General features: G+C 47.5%; 1 protein-coding gene across 4 annotated transcripts in view; it reads left to right on the forward strand.

The window, feature by feature from the left end:
• Positions 1 to 4,405: 4,405 nt before the first annotated feature.
• The window catches only part of CAPRIN1 (cell cycle associated protein 1), a 31,995-nt gene continuing 16,587 nt past the window's right edge, over positions 4,406 to 19,813 (forward strand). The window contains exons 1-4 of one of the 4 annotated variants that reach the window (XM_088452616.1): positions 4,406 to 4,644; positions 6,011 to 6,148; positions 18,603 to 18,665; positions 19,006 to 19,092. In XM_088452616.1, coding sequence (XP_088308742.1) covers positions 6,011 to 6,148; positions 18,603 to 18,665; positions 19,006 to 19,092 — 288 coding nt within the window. In that variant the 5' untranslated portion in view covers positions 4,406 to 4,644. Of the gene's footprint in view, positions 4,645 to 4,757; positions 4,821 to 6,010; positions 6,149 to 18,602; positions 18,666 to 19,005; positions 19,093 to 19,813 lie in introns of those variants that run through there. The other 3 variants (XM_088452618.1, XM_088452617.1, XM_088452619.1) reach the window with 3 other exon arrangements.

Raw genomic sequence — 19,813 nt, forward strand, 5'->3', positions numbered from 1 at the left:
GGATCTGGAAGATCCCTCCGCCGGCTCAAATGCGGTAAGTGCCCATAGGACACAGCGGCTAACGCTATCTGCAGATGGCGTTAGCTGCTGGGGTCAATATCGGGAATGCGAAGCATTCCCGATATTGATACATTTGGCAGCATCGCATCCCCCATAGAAACCTATGGGGGAGGCGGCTGCCGGCGGCAATGGAGGGATTGCAGCAGGTATCGGAGATACCTGCTGTGGTCCCTCCTTCATACATTCAGGGGATACTAAGTATTTGAGGTAAACCCCCGAAAACAGGTGTTTTCGGGGAATTTACCTCAAATGATCTTTGATAAATGGGCCCCAAAATCTGTAAACCAGCAAGTCTAGGTCCTATCTGGAATGGCCCGTGTGGATGCAGGAGACCAAGAGGACTCTGTAGCTATACCTCGTTCTGAGAACAAACAGAACATGCTTTGCCGAAATTAATTCCGTTGCATTCTTGCTGAACTGAAGTCCATCAGCTGCTTCCTTCAGTAGTTCTTCAGCTTTAGTTTGAAGAGTTTTGAGATGAATAAAAACTCTTCTACAATGAGGAAGAACTAATGGTGCATACACACGGTCAGATTTTTCTTCAGATCTGAACGATAACTATTTAAAAATTGTTCATATCTGAAGGAAAATCGTTCATATCTGACATGCCTGAACGATGGACGATCAACGATGCGCGTTCCCATTTGTCAGATAACTATTTCTGACATCTGATGTGTTTGCAGTCAGTTTTGGACGATTTCCATTCATTTTAATGCAGTCAAAATCGTTTGCAAGTCGTTCATCTGACATATCTGACTGTGTGTATGCAACTTGAGAGGGAAGGTGTAAAGCTGCATACACGCGTAACTATTTTGATAGTGAACGATTTTCGTTCTGTTTTTCCTTTGAAAAAGTGAACGATTTTTTTTGAAGTGTAATGAACGATTTTTTTTTCAACGATGAACGAAAAATGTTCCTTTCCTTACTGAAAATCGTTAAGTTGGTCAGTCAGAAATGGACGATGAACTACAAACGGGAACACACATGAACGATTACCGTTCATCGTTATAACTCAGAAGCTGAACGATAATGACGTCGTTATTGTTAAATCGTTCAAAAATCGTTGTGTATGCACCTTTACAATGGTTTCAGTTACGCCAATCTGGATTTGCTGTGGCAGTGGTGCGGGGTATAAGGAGTACCCACTCTTCACTAACTCGTGTCAATACTGTAGGTGTGACATGATGACAGGTACAAGGATTAGTAGACAAGCCGGTCTGCTACAATAGTGGACTAAAGTTAATCCAATTGAATCATCAGAAGGGAAGGTCAGGCCGAGCTGATGCAGAACTAAATGGAATAAAACTAAATGTTTTAGACCTTCTTCCATGTCGACCTTTGGTCCCTGTTGACCTATTGCCTGTCTAACATCTGGTGTCTTAGACAATGTCGACCATTTCACTGTCTATCTGTAGTCTGGAACCCAGAATGGCTACATGCAAGACACGATGCGACGGAGGCAACCTCACCATGGAGGCATTGCGGAGGCATTGTCATCTGCCCATCTGCTCTATTCTCTTGCACTTTATAGTAAAAATGAATGGGGCAAATGATCTAGGGGGAGATGCACTAAGCCTCGGAGAGAGATGGTGGATAGACAAGTACCAGCCAATCAGCTCCTAACTCATTTTTTGAACAAAGGCCCGTATTCAATTTGAGCTGAGCTGCGATACTTTTTCGCCTCCCGGAATTTCACCTACATCGCGCGTTTTAAACAAGTGGAAAGTACTGTCAGATTTGGGGAAATCGGCCTGGCACCCCCCAAAAGATGCTCTGACATGGGGGTTCCCTATGATACCCCCCGATTTGGCTTGCTGAAGGTATTTGGTGTTTTTAAACAGGCTCAATAGCTGCTAAATAGCGTTTTTCTATAAGTGGTGCAGAATAGTATTCAGGATTTTTTTTGCAGAAAATAACTTATCCCAGCAAATTTGGGGTACTTGAAAATGGGGGGCAGCATATTAAAAAGTTGCTAAAGTTAAGTATAAAAATCATGAAAAATCCACCTTCCGCAAGCCCCTGCAATAAAAACACCTGGGGCATACTTGGGGACCCCCCCCCAGAGTCAAATTCGCTAGTTTTTAACTTTGTACCCCAACATTTTTTTTTGCCCCCAAAATCAGTGATTTTTTGGGGTGGTTTTTTTTTTTTTTTTGTCACAGTTTACCTTTTGCGGGACTATCTGAAGGCTGCATGGGGGTTCCCGCAACATTGCACCCCAAAACCCCAATTCTGCACTTTTTTCCACCTGCTATTCATAGGCGAAACATTTCCGCCTATTACATTGCATTGATTTTCCACCTAGGCGAAAAGTCTTCCAAATAGAATATAGAGTAAACTCAAAACAGGCGAAAATTACGTCATTGGCGAAAAGTTTCCGCCAAAAACACGCGAAAACGGCTTTTCATCCTCAAATTGAATACAGCCCATAGAGGGGTATTCAATATGGGAGCGAAAAGTCCGTGCTGGACTTTTCGCTCCACTTCGGAGATTTTTCTGGGATAAAGTATCGGGCGCGCGCCCGCTTTATCTTTTAAAACCTCTGAAAACTGGAACCTGCGAAGTGGGATTTGCGTAAAAAAACGAAATTTACCTTGAAAAAATTGTAGGACCCCCCTAAAGTTGCAAAAACATGGGGGATCACTATGGGTACCCCCGTTTTAGCCTGCAAATGAAAGTCGGGGATTTAAATAGCTGCCGCAGGTGCTTTTTTCCCGACATTGAAGAAGTGATGCAGAACAGCACTTAGGTTATTTTTTTCGTTTTTTTAAGTGGTCCCATCAAATTTGGGGTACATGAAAATGGGTACTAGCATATTTTGATGTCCCTAAAGTAAGTTTTTAAAAATTCTGCAACTGTGCACCTGCCGCTATAAATCTATTCTAGGATACACCTGCCGCATACTTGCAGAATAGCCCTGAACCTATTTCCCTATTGTTAAACAATTTTTCCCCATTTTTTTTTTTTCACCCCAATTTTTTTATTTTTTGGGGTGTCCCTATTTTTTTTTTTGACAGTTATTTTTAAATTGACATTCCCTGGGGTGCAGGCTATTTTTTTTTAAGCCTGCACCCCTAAGCCCCAATTCTGCACTTTTTTTCGACACCTATTCAATGGTGAAAAGTCATCCCCGTTTTTTATCAAAGACTTTTCGAAACCTGCGAAAAGTCTTTGAAATTGAATACGGTGTAAAACCGAAACCTGCAATAATGACGTCATAGCTGCGATATTAACGCAAAAACTGAGTTTTCGCTCCCATATTGAATTCCCCTAATAGCCTGTAACGTGACAGTTACGAGATGATTGGTTGGTAATTTATCTCTATCCCCTTCCTCCAAGCTTTGATGCATCTCCCCCATTATGAGAAGAGTGTCCTGTATGTGTGTGCCCTGTAGGTAGGGAGTCTGTATGGGGCTATTGTATATAAGCCACTATTAGCCATAACTAGACGATAAAGTTGAACGATAATGATAAAATCGTTTGATAATCGTTCAAACATCGTTTGCAAATCGTGCAGTAATTGTTTCTAACGATGTACGATGCGCGCTCCCGCTGGTCGTTTGATCGTCTCCTCCATCGACTGAACATGCAGGTCAATTTCACTTGATTGCTTATGGTGCGTACACACTGGGCGATAAAGTGGACGACTGAACGATAACGATATCGTTCAGTCGTCCACTTTATCGTCCATTTTTTACACCAAAACGATGAACGATGATGCGCGTTCCCGCGGGTCGTTCATCATCATCGTTCATAGGGCTGACATGCAGGCCAACCTGACGATCTCGTCAGGTTGCTGCATGTCAGGGAATGGGGGAAAGAGCCCGGCGCTGAACGATATCGTTAATGATATCGTTCAGCGGCTGTGCTCAATGTCATGAACAACATTGAGCACAGCCTGCCGGGGACAAACTACACGATATCGCTCAGGGAGCATATCGTGCAGTGTGTACCCACCATTACACATCGTTTACGCTGAATGATCAAACGATGAACCACTATCTGCCCACTATAGCTGAAAGCTGTCAATCACAGACTAAAACAACATAGTTTATTGTTAGATCTTTTGCAAATTGTTCAGAGTGGAAGATCATATTTCAAGGGAAACTTCAAGGGAAAATCGTTAAGAGGTTGGACAGGAATAAAATCGTCTAGTGGATGCCCCCCAATACAGTGCAGCCTGAGGCTCTCTCTCCTGGGTGCCTCCCAGTCTCACCTCACAGTCCCTAGCTCCTCCCCCTGTGGGCGTGTCCCGCCAGGCCGCCTACTCCATTGTCCTATATGGCTGTCCCCGAACGTGCCTGCGGGTCCTTTCTTCTGTCAGGATAACTCCGGGGCCCGGGAAAGAAACCGGAGCGCGTTACCAGAGAGAGCAGCAGAGCGGCGCCGCGGAGAAGCCGGTCCCGGCCTTGGCCCCATCTAGCCCTGGTGCTGACCGCAGGCGGCGGGGCGGGCACCCCGTGCAGGACCCCGGCCGTGTAAAGCCCTCCGCTTCCTGTGTCTCGGCCTCATTAGCTCGGTGAGGCGGCAGCGGCGGGGCGGCGACTCCTCTCTCGTATCCTCACACCGCGGAGATCCTGAAAGGTGCGGGGGGCGGGAATAACGGTCTCCGGTACCGGGGGGCGGGGCGATAGACTGCCGGAGAGATAATAGGGACACACACATAACTTCGTATTGTTGGGTGCCTGTGCATTCTGCGGTACCGGGTGCGCGTTACCGCGGGGGGGCTCAGTCCTCACCCTGCCGGCCAGCGGGTGTCGGTAATAGAGCGTCAGTCTCGGGCTCCCTACTAGGCTGAAAGTGTCCTCTGTAGCCCCATGTGCGCCCCGTGCAGTGCCAGTCTGTGGGGTAGGGGTGTATGCCAGTGGTGCCCGTCTGGTGGAGGAGGCTTCAGTAGTGCCCACCCTTTGGTGTGTGGGTGCAGTGATGCCCGTCCATGTGGGGGGGGTGCAGTGATGCCCGTCTATGTGGGGATGGGGGTGCAGTGATACCAGTCTGTTGGGAGGTAGGAGTGCTGCGATGCCGTCCATAGGGAGGGGGGGGTGAGTGTTGCTATGCCCATCCATTTGAGGGTAGGGGGGCTGGGTGTTGCCATGCCCATCCATTTGAGGGTAGGGGGGCTGGGTGTTGCCATGCCCATCCATTTGAGGGTAGGGGGTGTGCTGCCATGCCTGTATGTTGGAGGGTACAGTGATTCCTATCCATGAAGGAGTGGATGATAAAGTCAGTGGTGCCTGTCTGAACAATGGTGCCATGGCGTTGGTGACTGTTTACGGGAGAGTGGAAACTTTAACTATCCACGGGGCAGGGGTCTTCAAACTTGGCCCTCCAGCTGCTGTGGAACTACACATCCCAGCATGCACTGCCACCTTTTTGATATAACAGCATGCTAAAACTATGTGCAGTGCATGCTGGGATGTGTAGTTCCACAGCACCTGGAGGGCCAAGTTTGAAGACCCCTGATCCACGGGAAACAGACCTTATAGTTGTCTGTCAACAGGAGGGAAGGGGTGATGTGTGTATTATATTGGTTCATCATGTATGGCGCAAAGGGCGGAATTCAATTGATTCCTGCCCCCATCGCGCCCAACGGAGCTATTCAATTCTTGCTCCTGTCGGGCACGATCAGCTGCCAGCACTACATTTCAGCTCGCAGCCCCTGGGGGATGAGAGCTGAAATGTGCGAAAAGTGACCCGTTTGGGCGCCCAAACATCACTTTTCGCGATCGCGCCCAGCACTTTGATCGGGTTTAGCTGCTTTACGAGGCTAAACCTGACCACTTTGGGCGCGATCAGCATGAAAATCTAGAACAATTGCGTAGCGGCCCGCGATCTCCTGTCACTTTAGACGGGAGATGCAGGCCGCGAAAACAATTGAATTCCGCCCAAAGAGTCTAAACACAAATGTCTTCTGTGATCACATAATGATTTTCTTCTCCATTCCTCTTAGATGCCCTCAGCCACAAGCAGCAAGGCTGTGCCGGGCTCCGGCGAGGCCGTGCCTGGGACTGGAAACATTCAAAGTGAGGCCATGAAGCAAATCCTGGTAGTTCTGGACAAGAAGCTGCGTAACCTCGAAAAGAAAAAGGTATGTGTGTGTGTCTCATCTGCTCGGAAGTGGTTGGGATCACTCCTTTTTATTTTCGGGGACATCCAGGTGAAATTTGGTAGCGTCTCTCTGATGATATTGTGTATAATAAGGAGGAGGGTGCATTGTTATTTGCAAACAGACCCAAACGAGAGGAGCTACTCTGTCTGACCAGAAGTGTTTACAAACCCTATCCCCAGAGACCCTAGCGAGCACCTGCTCATCTGTGTGACACCAACTCTGCCAGCTGAGGGTGAACCATGTCGCTAGAAGCTTCTGGGTCTGTTCGCACATTAATCACCCCGTAGGCTCTGTAATGTAATCTGCTGTCATGTGTTGCTGCAACTCGAACGCTTCTATGCATTGGAAAACTAATTTCCCTATTGATGTATGTATGCATGCGTCTTGTCTAACTTGTTAGGTGCGCCGTTTAACCTGGGGCCCATTTTGGTCCCAATTGTGAGTGCGTTCCACGCGCGCATCCAAATTATGTCTTTGCTAATATGTGCATCCAAGAACGTGTATTGTTTTGACGGCTCGCCATTCTCATGTTAGGCTTCTGGTGATAATCTAATTTAATATGTATTGTGTTATTGCGAAGTTTGGACTTGGACACTAAGGGCCGTATTCAATTGCTGGCGGTGGCAGCTGTCCCCCCCCCCCCCCCCCCCCCTTCGCGCCTGACAGAGCTATTCAATTGTTGCTCCTGTAAGGTGCGAACAGCTGCCGTCGCCGGCATTTCAGCTCACACCTCCCGGGGGTTGTGAGCTGAAATGCGCGAAAAGTGACCCGATTGGGCGCCCAAATGGCACTTTTTGTGTGTGTGTGTGTGAGGGAACCATTTGTGACAATTGTTTTCTAAGACTAGAGTAAGTGCTCTTGTTTTGACATATTAATATTCTTATGGCATAGCCCAATTGGGAAAACTGATTTGGCTGTTGTCTGACCATATAATAAATGTTCTTCCTGCTTTTGCTGGGGTCCCTATTCACTGTAGCTGCCACACTACACTCCTGGTGTAGATGGTTCAGCCTGGCTGATATAGCACATTGCATGCACTCAGGCTTTCACTGTGAGAATAAAGGTGCCCATACACTGAGATAAAGCAGCCAGTCCGACGGATTGGCACGATTTGGCTGCTCTATCGTACAGTGTATGGGCATGATATCGGAGAGAGCGCTCACCCGTAGGGTCGTACAACGCACCCCCAGATCTTATTGCAGGTTCAGTTGATCTGGGGATGCGATGTGCGATCCCATGTAGCGCTATGCGGGTGGGCTAGGGGGGAGCCGGCATATCGGGTGGGCGGCCACCCGATCGCTCCGTGTGTGGGGACCTCCCGATATGTTGGATGTCTGATTCCCTTGTCGCATCGCATGGTGTATATCGCACCGTGTATGAGCGGCTTAAGCCCTTCACATTGCAGCAGAGTAATGATCATTTCTGAGTGCATGTAACCCTAGCGTTCTATCCAAACACTGTATGCTGCTTTTACAGGATTTGGGTACAATACATGTTTTATTCGAATACTTTTATTTTCTAATGCACTGTTATACAGTTGCATAATGTTAGTATGAAGTGAAATAATTTGTATTATGATGATTGGGAAAAGACCATAGTAATGTTTTGTTGGGCCTTTAATCATGCATCTGGATAAACCGATAATCACCAGACCAGTAAAGGGGCTTATCCACTAGACTATTTTTAAATGAGCGATTGAACAATACCGTTATCGTTCTTAAATCGTTTGCAATAATGTCTAAAACGACCAGCGATGCGCGTGCCCGCTGGTCGTTTAGACATCATCGTGCAAACATGCTGGTCAATCTGACGATAACGTCAGGTTGAGCATGTTTACATATGATGGATGAGCCTGTACTGAACGACTTGCTCGTTCAGTGCAGGCTCATCAGACTGACAAACGACTGCACAATTACAGTGTCATTATCATGCAGTCGTTTTCATGTCTGCTAGTGGATAGGCCCCTTTACTCCTCCTCTATGATGGTCCTGTCTTTCTGGTGGACACTTGTTGCTGCTAATCTTTCTACTATGGATAATGTAGATGTGCGATTCCCTACTGTCTGACAGTAGGGGTTGGTAACAATTGTTAATAGTGTAGGGATCAGTGATTAGGTGAGTGGGATATAATAGTGTAGGGATCAGTGATTATATGAGGCACATAATGGGTAATGTGGGGAGTGGGATATATAATAGTGTAGGGATCAGTGATTATATGAGGCACATAATGGGTAATGTAGGGAGTGGGATATATAATAGTGTAGGGATCAGTGATTAGATGAGGCACATAATGGGTAATGTAGGGAGTGGGATATATAATGTAGGGATCAGTGATTTATATGAGGCACATAATGGGCAATGTAGGGAGTGTGTGATATATAATGTAGGGATCAGTGATTAGATAAGGCACATAATGGGTAATGTAGGGATATATAATAGTGTAGGGATCAGTGATTATATGAGGCACATAATGGGTAATGTAGGGAGTGGGATATATAATAGTGTAGGGATCAGTGATTAGATGAGGCACATAATGGGTAATGTAGGGAGTGGGATATATAATAGTGTAGGGATCAGTGATTAGATGAGGCACCGGGATCAGTGATTAGATGAGGCACCGGTAGCTTTAGCTTGGCGTCTGCCCGATAGTCCCCGGTGTCCGGTGCGGCTCCGCCCCGAGCACGATATGTGCGTGTACGCCCGGGGCGATGCCTGACGTGCTGGCGGCGGGCCGGGGGCAATGTCCCGGCAGTGTGCGTTACGCGAGCCCCGGGCCGCCGCACATGGACCAGGCCGCATCCAATATGGCGGCTCACAGAGCGGGGCGGGGGCGGCTGTGTCCGGCTACACGCAGCTGGTGTGTCCCGCTATGAGGCCCCCGGTGCAGCGCTCCTGTACACACTGCCCTCAGTGTGTGTGTGACACGCCGGCTCCGGGCTCTGTTACTTCATTATCCTCATTATCCTCTTTGTGCTAGCTGAGGCTTCACACACACTATTCAGCAGGTGCTGTGTGTGCATTAGAGGGAGCAGTGATCCCTACAGTCAGTACAAAGCCCCTTAGGCTGGCATGGCCACTGTAAATGGTGCTGTATACCACTGGGGGTCTACAGGCTGCCTCCATATAAGGGGGGGGCAATTAATGCAGGCATGAAGCGCGGGGTACTATATGATACCCCCTGGCATTGCGGCATGGTTATAGATTGTGTGCACCTCCTATGTAGGTACCATGCAGAATAGCGCTCCGGGACGTTATTTGCACCTAAGTGAGTCTCCACAAAAGTCAGGAGTGTGGTCCCCAATGGCTCGGTGCCCGTGGGTGCAGTCTTCCCTGCATGCAGTATACACTTGCACAAAGCAGGGTGGAAGCTGTGTGGGGAATATAGCTGCAGTTTTAGGTAACTCAGGCATTGTCTGTGGCTTCATTTTAGCATATTGCATGAGCCAACACTAGAAATGGCGGAAGAAGTCATTGCTGTGGCGTTCATGTGTCCCAGTGAGCAGGTCACATCCCTGGAATGGTCTAAAACAACCATGGCACAATCAGAGTGGAGTTTGCATGTTCTCCACGTGTGTGGGGGAGGGGGCTATTGCTCTGGATGCTCCCATTTCCTCCTGTAAAAACGCCCTGTCTGGTTACTGCTTAGTAAGGAATTTAGACTGCAAGCTCTACTGGGGCAGCGACTGGTGTGAATGATTAAACTTTCCCCTGGGAGTGTTGTACAGTATGCTGGCACCATCTAACCCAGTGTGTGTCAAATCCAGTGCTCAGGACCCACTAGCAATGCATGTTCTCCCAGTCACCTCACAGAATTGTTAGTGAAATAATTAGATCCACCTGTGGATCTTTTAAAATGTCTCACAGCAATGAATGCACCTGTGCTCCAGTAAAGAGAGATGGAAAACATGCACTGTTACAGTCCCCAAACACCTACCGACAGAACGCTGGATCCTACGATGGGATCGGAAACGCCATCGATGTTCTGCTATCAGTCAGAGGCTTGGCGAAATCCACCATGTTACATTTCACGAATCATGATCATATTTTGATAGTTATCAGCAAATGAAATCCAACGTTGGATTTCACTGATCCTGAGACGCAGGGTTGCAGGATCGCTACATCGCGGCACCCGTCTGTCGCTAGTGTATGGGCCCCTTTAGTTTGTTCCTAGGACTAGATTTTGAGAAGCATTGCTATAACTCGAGCAGCTCCATGGCTGTTATTGCTAACCCCATTGAAAGATGGCGAAGGCCAGAACCCTTTCCCCTCACTATTCCCTTCTGAGTAATGATAACAAACACTACCTTCAATGTAGGGGTAGCAGTATGCAAAAATTGGTCTACTTATGTCTAGTGCTCACTTAAATTTTTTTTGCCATTGATTTATGTCGACATACATCATATAGACTAGTGGTGGGCAAAACATGGTCTGCGGGCCGGATGCAGAACGCAAGGTAATTAGTTCTGACCCGTTGATGATGCAGAATCTGGGCTAGTACTGGCCCGGCACCGTGAACGCATGGCAGTGACAAATTCAAAATAATTGACCATTCCAACAGCCCGTGCTGCCGGGAGCCAAACAGCCAGTCCTGGACAGCCAGCATGCACTACGGAGCGAGAATACGTATAAGGTGCACCAGAGAGGAGTCAGGTGTAATATACAGTGCATCCAGAAAGTATTCACAGCGCTTCACTTTTTCTGCATTTTATGTTACAGCCTTATTCCAAAATGGAATAAATTGTTTTTTTTTTTGTCCTCAAAATTCTACACACAATACCCCATAATGACAACGTGTACAGTTTTTTTTTTTTTTTTTGTTTGTTTTTTTTTTGAGATTTCTGCAAATTTAATAAAAAAAAAAAAAAAAAAAGCCCACTAAGAAATCACATGTACATAAGTCAGAGCACAAACCAAGCATGAAGTCCAAGGAATTGTCTGTAGACCTCCGAGACAGGATTGTCTCGAGGCACAAATCTGGGGATGGGTACAGAAAAACATCCTGCTGCTTTGAAGGTCCCAATGAGCACAGTGGCCTCCATCATCTGTAAATGGAAGAAGTTCGGAAACCACCAGGACTCTTCCTAGAGATGGCCGGCCGTCTAAACCGAGCAATCTGGGGAGAAGGGCCCTAATCAGGGAGGTGACCAAGAACCCGATGGTCACTCTGTCAGAGCTATAGCATTCCTCTGTGGAGAGAGGAGAACCTTCCAGACTGTATAGAATTGGGAAGCCGGCTGACATTATACCGACAGCTGGCTTCCCGATTGTCATATCCCGGCGAGGGTGACATGACCGGCGTCTAGATGTAGACACCGCTCATTTTACCGACGCCGGGCGCCACAAGCGGACAGCCGCGGGTGGGGGAGGGATAGGTTTAGGGCTCCCGGGGGTGAGGACTTGGGGTTAGGCTAGGGGGAGGGAGGGTTAGGGTTAGGCACCACCCCGGGTGACTTGGGTTTAGGCAGCGGGGTATGGGGGGATTAGGGTTAGGCACCCCTAAGGGAAGGTTAGGTTAGTTAGTACTTACCTGGGGACGATCGGGATTTCCAGCGCTGTTGGGCTCCCGCTGCCGGGATCTCTTCCTCTGTCGGGACTTGAACTGCCGATTCCTTCCAGAAAGACAACCATCTCTGCAGCAATCCACCAATCAGGCCTGTATGGTAGAGTGGCCAGACGGAAGCCACTCCTTAGTAAAAATCACATGGCAGCCCGCCTGGAGTTTGCCAAAATGCACCTGAAGGACTCTCGGACAATGAGAAACAAAAGATTGAACTCTTTGGCGTCAATGCCAGGCGTTATGTTTGGAGGAAACCAGGCACCGCTCATCACCAGGCCAATACTATCAATACAGTGAAGCGTGGTGGCAGCATCATGCTGTGGGGATGTTTTCAGCGGCAGGAACTGGGAGACTAGTCAGGATAGAGGGAAAGATGAATGCAGCAATGTACAGAGACATCCTGGATGAAAATCTGCTCCAGAGCGCTCTTGACCTCAGACTCGGGCGACTGTTCATCTTTCAGCAGGACAACGACCATAAGCTCCAAGATATCAAAGGAGTGGCTTCAGGACAACACTGTGAATGTCCTCGAGTGGCCCAGCCAGAGCCCAGACTTGAAGCCGATTTGAATATCTCTGGAGAGATGCGAAAATGGCTGTGCACCCGACGCTTCCCATCCACCCTGATGGAGCTTGAGAGGTGCTGCAAAGAGGAATGGGTGAAACTGCCCAAAGATAGGTGTGCCAAGCTTGTGGCATCATATTCATACAGACTTGAGGCTGTAATTGCTGCCAAAGCTACATCAACAAAGTATTGAGCAAAGGCCATGAATACTTATCTACATGTGATTTCTTAGTTTTTTTTGTTTTATTAAATTTGCAAAAATCTCTATAAAAAAACTTTTTACACGTTGTCATTGTGGGGTATTGTGTGTATAATTTTGAGGACAAAAATGAATTTATTCCATTTTTGAATGAGGCTGTGAATACTTTCCGGATGCACTGTATATCCTCGTTAGTTTGACTCAACCTGTCAAATGGCCCTACAGCTAAAAGAATTGCTCACCCCTGATGTAGATGATGATGAAATGTCGACCTATCATCCCTGGTGGTCTAGCGGTCATTTACCTGCTCTTGGCAGCTTCTGGGTCCTGGTGGTCATGTGACTTCCGGGTATGACCTGTGATCCTCCTCATTAAGTATTTCTGTGCTGTCCCTACCCTGGCCGCCCGCCGCCTAACCCCAATGTTGACGACATAACGGTCGACATTATGAATGTTGACCAAACGACTACATCCCGTAGGTACTAAGGTCTGGCATAGTATTTGTAGTGATCTTTTTCCCATTAAAACCCCCCCCACATGCCCCTTCAGTGCTGTGCAGTCTTCACCACGTGCCCCTTCAGACCAAGCAGCTTTACAAACCATTGTGTAGCTCCAGTAGAGAAAAGCCCTGGCCACCAGAGAGAAAGCAGCCTTCAGACACAGGGAATATTGGAAGCCGGTGTGCTCAGGCCAGGGTGGAGTTATGACTGCAGTGTAGATCGCTGCGCTGTGGGGGTCATGCAGAGCACTGGATCTCTAAGGCTGGGGTACACATCAGACCATGTGTATCCAAGGCCCAATGGAACGATATAGTGGTCGGCCATACACCGTACATGATCCGGTGTACGACCGCACAATACGGCCTTCCATCCTCGCAGTTGCCTGCACGCCATCGTCAGCCATTTGTCTGCTTAGTCTCACCGGATGTGCAGCAAAGCCAACGGGACAGCGCCCTTGCGCGCTCAATTCTGTGTACACAGACAGTATATTGTCTAATATGTACCCAACTCACCACTGTTGTAAAATCAGATGGGGGTCAGCTTGAACCCAGACTATGGGGATAGTCTCCCAGCCAGGGCACTCCCAGGGGGCAAAGGAGCTGCTGTAGATATTGGTTCCAGGAGAGAGCACTGGGGTAGTTGAACTATGCTGTGCTTCCTGCATCTGCCTCCCCGGTCATCAGGGAAAAAGCAGGACGCATTTCTTAACTTCTAAAACTGACAAAGCGTGGCGCCCTGCTCAAACAGCCTAGTGCACAGGTTCTCAAACTCTGTCCTCAGGACCCCAAACAGTGCATGTTTTCCAGCTCTCCTCGCATAATGAAAAGTGAAAAAATTTGCTCCACCTGTAGATATTTTATAATGTGTCGGTGAGTAATGAATACACCTGTGCACCTGCTGAGTGACCTGGAAAACATGAAATGTTTGGGGTCCTGAGGACCGAGTTTGAGAACCACTGGCCTAGTGGGAACACGAAGATATTAATATTTATTAGCATTTATTTATAAGGCGCCACAAATTTCCACCACGCCATGTATGGGATAAAAATGTAATAAACTAACATCTATATAATAACTGTGGGATTAGTTACAGTATATGCCTATTGGATGAGTTGGAGCATGAAGGTGGACGGATGAAACTAGGATGGAGGACCCTGCTCACGAGTGCTTACATTCTGATACTGAAGGTGAAGTCGGATTACATCTTTCCTATGAAACCTTGTTTAGTGATAGTTTGTGTCACATCAGATATACTGTTATCATTGTGGTGGTCTTCTATACAGAAGCGGACACCATTCGGCTTTGTTGAACACTAGAAATACAATGTTTCATAATAACAGTTTGAATAAAATATTGGCATACTGGTCTTATTGTGAGAGCGTAATTCAAAAGTATAGTTTAGGGCAACGTTTCCCAACTCCAGCCGTTGGGGACCTCTAACAGTGAATGTGTTACATATCTCCTCGGTATGACAAAGTGAAATAAATGGCACCACCTCTTAACATGTGTCTGCTAGTAATAAATACACCTGTGCCCCAACTTGGCGATGTGTACTGTTGGGAAGCAATCGGGAAGCCGACTGCCTATATACCGGCAGCCGGCTTCCCGACTGTCTTATCCCGGCAAGGGTGAAATGCCGGGCGTCTAGATGTAGACGCCCGCATTTCCCCGACGCCCGGCATCCCGTTCGTAGTGATGCCGGGCGCCGCGGGGGGGGGGGGGAGGGTTAGGTTTAGGGCTCCCGGGGGGACTTAGGGTTAGGCACCCCCCCCCCTTGGAGGGTTAGGCTAGGGGGAGGGAGGGTTAGGGTTAGGCACCCCCAGGGGGGGACTTAGGTTTAGGCAGCGGGGAAGGGGGTGGTTAGGGTTAGGCACTTGGGGGGGGAAGTTAGGGTTAGGCACCCCTAAGGAGGGTTAGGGGGGTTAGGTTAGTGGATACTTACCTATCCACGATCGGGATTTCCAGTGCTGTCGGGCTTCCGCTGCGTCGCACTCTGCTCCTGTCGGGCTGCCACTGACTGGAATCGAACCGCCGGCCATGCGGCCGCCGGTATATCATACCCATTCCGTACTGTTGGTGGTCACTGAGGCCTGGAGCTGGGGGACACTGGCATAGGGTGCACTGATTTTGTGTCATTATCATGGATTGTATTTATAGAAGCTGAGCAGTGTTCATCAGCATGTTTATAAATGTACCTAGTGTGGGCTCTTTCCAGCCATCAGCTGGGATGTTGTCTTGCTCAGTAAGCCCTGAACAAGCATGCATTGAGCTAGTGATTAATTCTCTATGTTCAAAGTATTAACTGCATTCTCTATGGGGGGGAACGCCATTCTTTTCGTTCGCGGCTGATAGTGCCGGGCTCTGTTCGGGCGCGTACAACCGCTGGAGCACACACTTCTGCTTGCAACCCCCTGGGCAGGCGAGCAGAAATGTGCAAGAAGTCAGCACTTTGGGCGCCCAAAGCGGGACTTTAGACTGGCATAGCCCTTTTACGTGGCTAGTTCCGGTCTATTTGGGCGCTATATGCATGGGTGCCCAAAAACAATTGAATATAGCACCCGGATCTCCCGTCACTTTAGATGGGAGAAAGTGTCTGTGATCATTGAATTCCCCCCTACAACATGCAGATGTTGTATAACTACAATTCCCAGCATACCCTGCCAGCCTGTGTAGTTACTTGTAGAGCCACATGCTGTGGAGGAAACTCAGAGCAAGCCTTTATTATGCGTTTCTGAGACCATGCATTCCTCTGCTGCATTATTACCATAAGATCAACAATGGCTCCGTCTCAAATTCTGTATAAAATGAGATGTATCTAATTTGAGTGTTCAAGGCTGTGTGCAGAAGCACCAGGGGAATGTCCTTGTGCATCTGACTATACGGTAGATACGGGCAGGCGAGCAGAAATATTTGCTTCCTGTTTGGCTGCTTATCTTGGTTGCAGTTGCAGACCTATATGTTAGACTAGCACCTTATGTCTGTGACTTACACTGGGTAGCCAGGTAGCAGCTGGAATGCAGTTTTATGCTTTGTTTAGGTCAATGCAAACATTACTTCTGGCTGTTTAGTATCCAGGGAGAGAATATGGCGTTAGCTGTACAAATAAACTGGTATGACACTAGAAACCATTGTTCCTTATGGCACCAATACCTGCGTTTGGTGTCTGATAGCCCTGCCGTTTCGATCTAGACAATTGTGGAGTCAATTGTGGAAGCCTGTGGTGGCTCCAGACTCTGAGGTCTATTTATCAAGCAGTGAAATGCGTGGAGCAGTTGCCCATAGCAACCAATCTGCTCCTACCTGTTATTTTATAGACTGTACTTGATAAATGCTATTTCAAAGCTGATTGGTTGCTATGTGCAACTTCTCCACTGCTCCACACTTTTCACTGCTTGATAAATAGACTCCTCACTTACTCTAATGCTGGGTACACACGGTACGATCTGCACAACCAACGATATCGCTGAACGATTTCTCTTGAACTTTCTGTAGTGCAGGACAAACGATATTGGGTGTACACACTGACCGATCTCTATGACAGATTTCTTTCAGGCAAATCGTGATGAAATCGTCCAAGTTGGCCTGCATGTACTGACGACCATAGATATTGTTATCGTCCATGCAGAAACGCGCATCGTTGGTCATTCGTTAGTCGTTCGCTGAATAAAAATGAACGATTTAAGGTTAGTGTTCACTCTAGGTCCAGCGGCAGGCAGGGCGCCGGACCTAGAGCAAGGGCACTTGTGCGGCCGAAAAGGGGGGGGGGGGGTGGCCCGGAACTTACAGACACGCTGGGCAGTCCTCAAGCGCCACGGTCACTGTGAATGGATGCCGGGTGCGTACGCCCGGCCTCCATTCACCGGAGGTGACCGCTGCTCTGCCTTTTTCCCCACCCTCGGGTGGAGGACAGAACCCGCAGGCTGTTTCAGTGTGGCGCCGCGCTGGAGGGCAGGGTGCTTTCTGCCCTTCAAAAATAGGGTAGGGTGCGGCGCCCCGCTGAATCAGCCTGGCGGGAACACTACGTTATCGTTCATATCATTCATAAATATCGTACCGTGTGTACGCACCTTTATAGTTTTACCATTTGTATGAATATGAGCTAAAACGGGTGTAGCTCTGCCACTAACTTCCTGACCAAAGAGCTAGCACTTGCAAGATGGGAACACCACTACTAGATTATTTTGGGGGGGATTGACATCCACTTTGCCTTCAAGGTTTGGTTTTCATTTTTTAATATAAAAAGTTAAATGGTAAAGATAACCAGCATTATAACCGTATTTCTAGAAGGCCTGCGTTTCATTAAAACCAGTATATACGGTTTGCAGATATGTTAGTTTACTCTGTATTGTACTTATGTCAGGTTACGCGGTTGTGTATAATCCTTGGATGACCCTGCGGAATCCTTTTGTGGAGCCGTATGATATAAGATAATATACCATTTAAACTTTTGGCTCTCTGAACAATAGCTTGCACATTTGCTTAAAAATATTCGTTCACAGGACCCCTAACCCAAAATACAAGTTCACTTTTTCTTATTAAAAAGAAATCTCTCACGTGTGAGCGTTTCAAGAGCTAATCGGCACGGAGGATACTTTGCAATATGTAGATCAAAGGGGATGGCCCACTTGCATACAACCGATTGCTTGCTCTTCAAAGAGGAATAGCAAGCAGTCGGTCTTTCTTAAGCAGCAAAATGGCAGATGGTGAACGGTGTAGGTAGCACCGTACATATAGACAAATATTAATTTGGGTTAAGGGAATGTGACATTTTGGGACGGGTGACCCAGTTACGCCTTGCGTTGTGGTGTTTCTGCTATTAAACATGTTGGCCTTGACTAATAATGGATCATGAAAAAGAATCTGCATTTGTAGTCCTGGTTATGGTAATACATCTGCGAGTAATATACCTGTGTTTATGGCTACCTGGTAATGAACATTGCAGAACCAGCAGTGGTTCAAGATCACCGCTATAGTGAGTGATAAACATACCCAGTCCGGTCATGCTATAGGTACTAGTAGATATTGTGACTGTAAAAACCTGTTTCCTATTGTGTGAACTAGTTGCTCCAGTGATGCCTGTAATTGCTAAAGGTTCTGTACTTTCCTGTTCTGATGATGAACGGCTTTTGATAAGCAGTGATCTCTAGCTCTAAGGGGGGCAATTCACATAGCCGAGGTGTCACGACTACTAACCTCGCTAGAGGTGCGCAGGAAAACTAGTGGTGATACAAGTATCGTACTAACATCGCAACAGTGCTCGGCAGTGAATTGAATTGCCTGCTAAAAGTTCCAAATGTTGGTTAATAGTAGAGATACTCAAATTCTTGCTTTTGTAACTTTTTTTTAATATAAATATATAGAATATTTTTTAACTACTTTTTATTTTATTTTTTTTTAAGGGTGTAATTTTGTCTTGTCAAGTAACTTAAAACTATCTTTGATGCCTAAAATTTCTCTGCAAATGAAAAGCGTTCTTCCAGTTGAACTCGAAGATATGTTGCGTTCATAAATTCTCAGCCTTGACGATGCCTGTAAAAGGAAAATACACTTCTATTTACACTGTGTGTGCTAGTGCGAGAATACTAGTCACCATGGTTGTGCATTCTGTCTTACAGGGCAAGTTGGATGACTACCAGGATCGAATGAACAAAGGGGAGCGGCTGAACCAGGACCAACTGGTAAAACAATTTAATTTTTTTTTTTTTTTTTCCCCTATTCGGTTTTGTTTTAATTTTTGCATCACCATAATGTTACCTGTAAACAGTGCAGTTCAAATTTGAACTGGGGTTTGCTAATTATGTTGCTACATCTAAAGAAATAATGTCATTTGTGGCTGAATCATGGGAAATTAAATGTCGTCTTGGACAATTACCAGATATCATTTTACAATCGAGTTGAAGACCTATCGCAATGATCACTTGAGTCTAAGCGCCTCCCAGCGAGCTCGGTGACGGTCATCCCACAGGCCACTTTACTTTATGGTCTGTTCCTTACATTTTATGTTTGTTTTTTTTATAGGATGCGGTGGCAAAATATCAGGAGGTTGTAACCAACATGGAGTTTGCACGTGAACTGCAGAGGAGTTTCATGGCATTGGGGCAAGATGTAAGCTGAGTTGTTAGGTCTCGAGCATTCTCCCCTCCTCTTCCCCTCCCTTTTTGTTTAACTAGATAGATGCCGTATTCTCCCCAGGTTATCTGCGGGCACGTCGCCCGGCACTTTTCCCCGCTGACCCCCGCTGTGGAACGCTGGCCTCTGAAGTAACCGGAGGCTAAAGAAGTCTTTAGCGTTCCCAGTGATGCACTGCGCGGGTGACGTCATGACGTTACCCGCGACGTGAGGAGCCTGCCCCGCGCGCCTGCTGGATCTAGTTAGATCCAGTCAGTGTGCAGGAGCGGCCAGCAAGTCAAAGTAAGTGCTGGTCTGGGGCCAGGACCAGTCTGGGGGCACTGCATAAGGGGCCAGCCTGTGGGCACTGCATAAGGGACACTATTAAACCTTGGGGTACTGCATAAGGGGCCAGACTGGGGGCACTATTTAAGCCTGGGGGCACTACAGCCAGGGGGCAATGCATAAGGGCAAAGTTAAACTACAGGGGGCAATGCATAAAGGGGAAAACTACAGGGGGCAATGCATAAAGGGGAAACTGTATAATGGGCACTTTTGACTGAAAGCCAGTGGGGGAGCAGCCTGAGACCTGTCGGGCTGGATTGGTAAGGGAGAAGCCCCTTTTCCCGGCGCGCATAATTGCGAAGGCCCCCACCCGGCTACTTTTGGATGCCACCTGGCTGGAAAAAATTTCTGGGGAGAACACTGAGATGGACTC

The sequence above is a fragment of the Taudactylus pleione genome, unplaced genomic scaffold (genome assembly GCF_031769625.1).
Source record: "Taudactylus pleione unplaced genomic scaffold, aTauple2 ptg000555l, whole genome shotgun sequence".
NCBI classification, from domain to species: domain Eukaryota; kingdom Metazoa; phylum Chordata; class Amphibia; order Anura; family Myobatrachidae; genus Taudactylus; species Taudactylus pleione.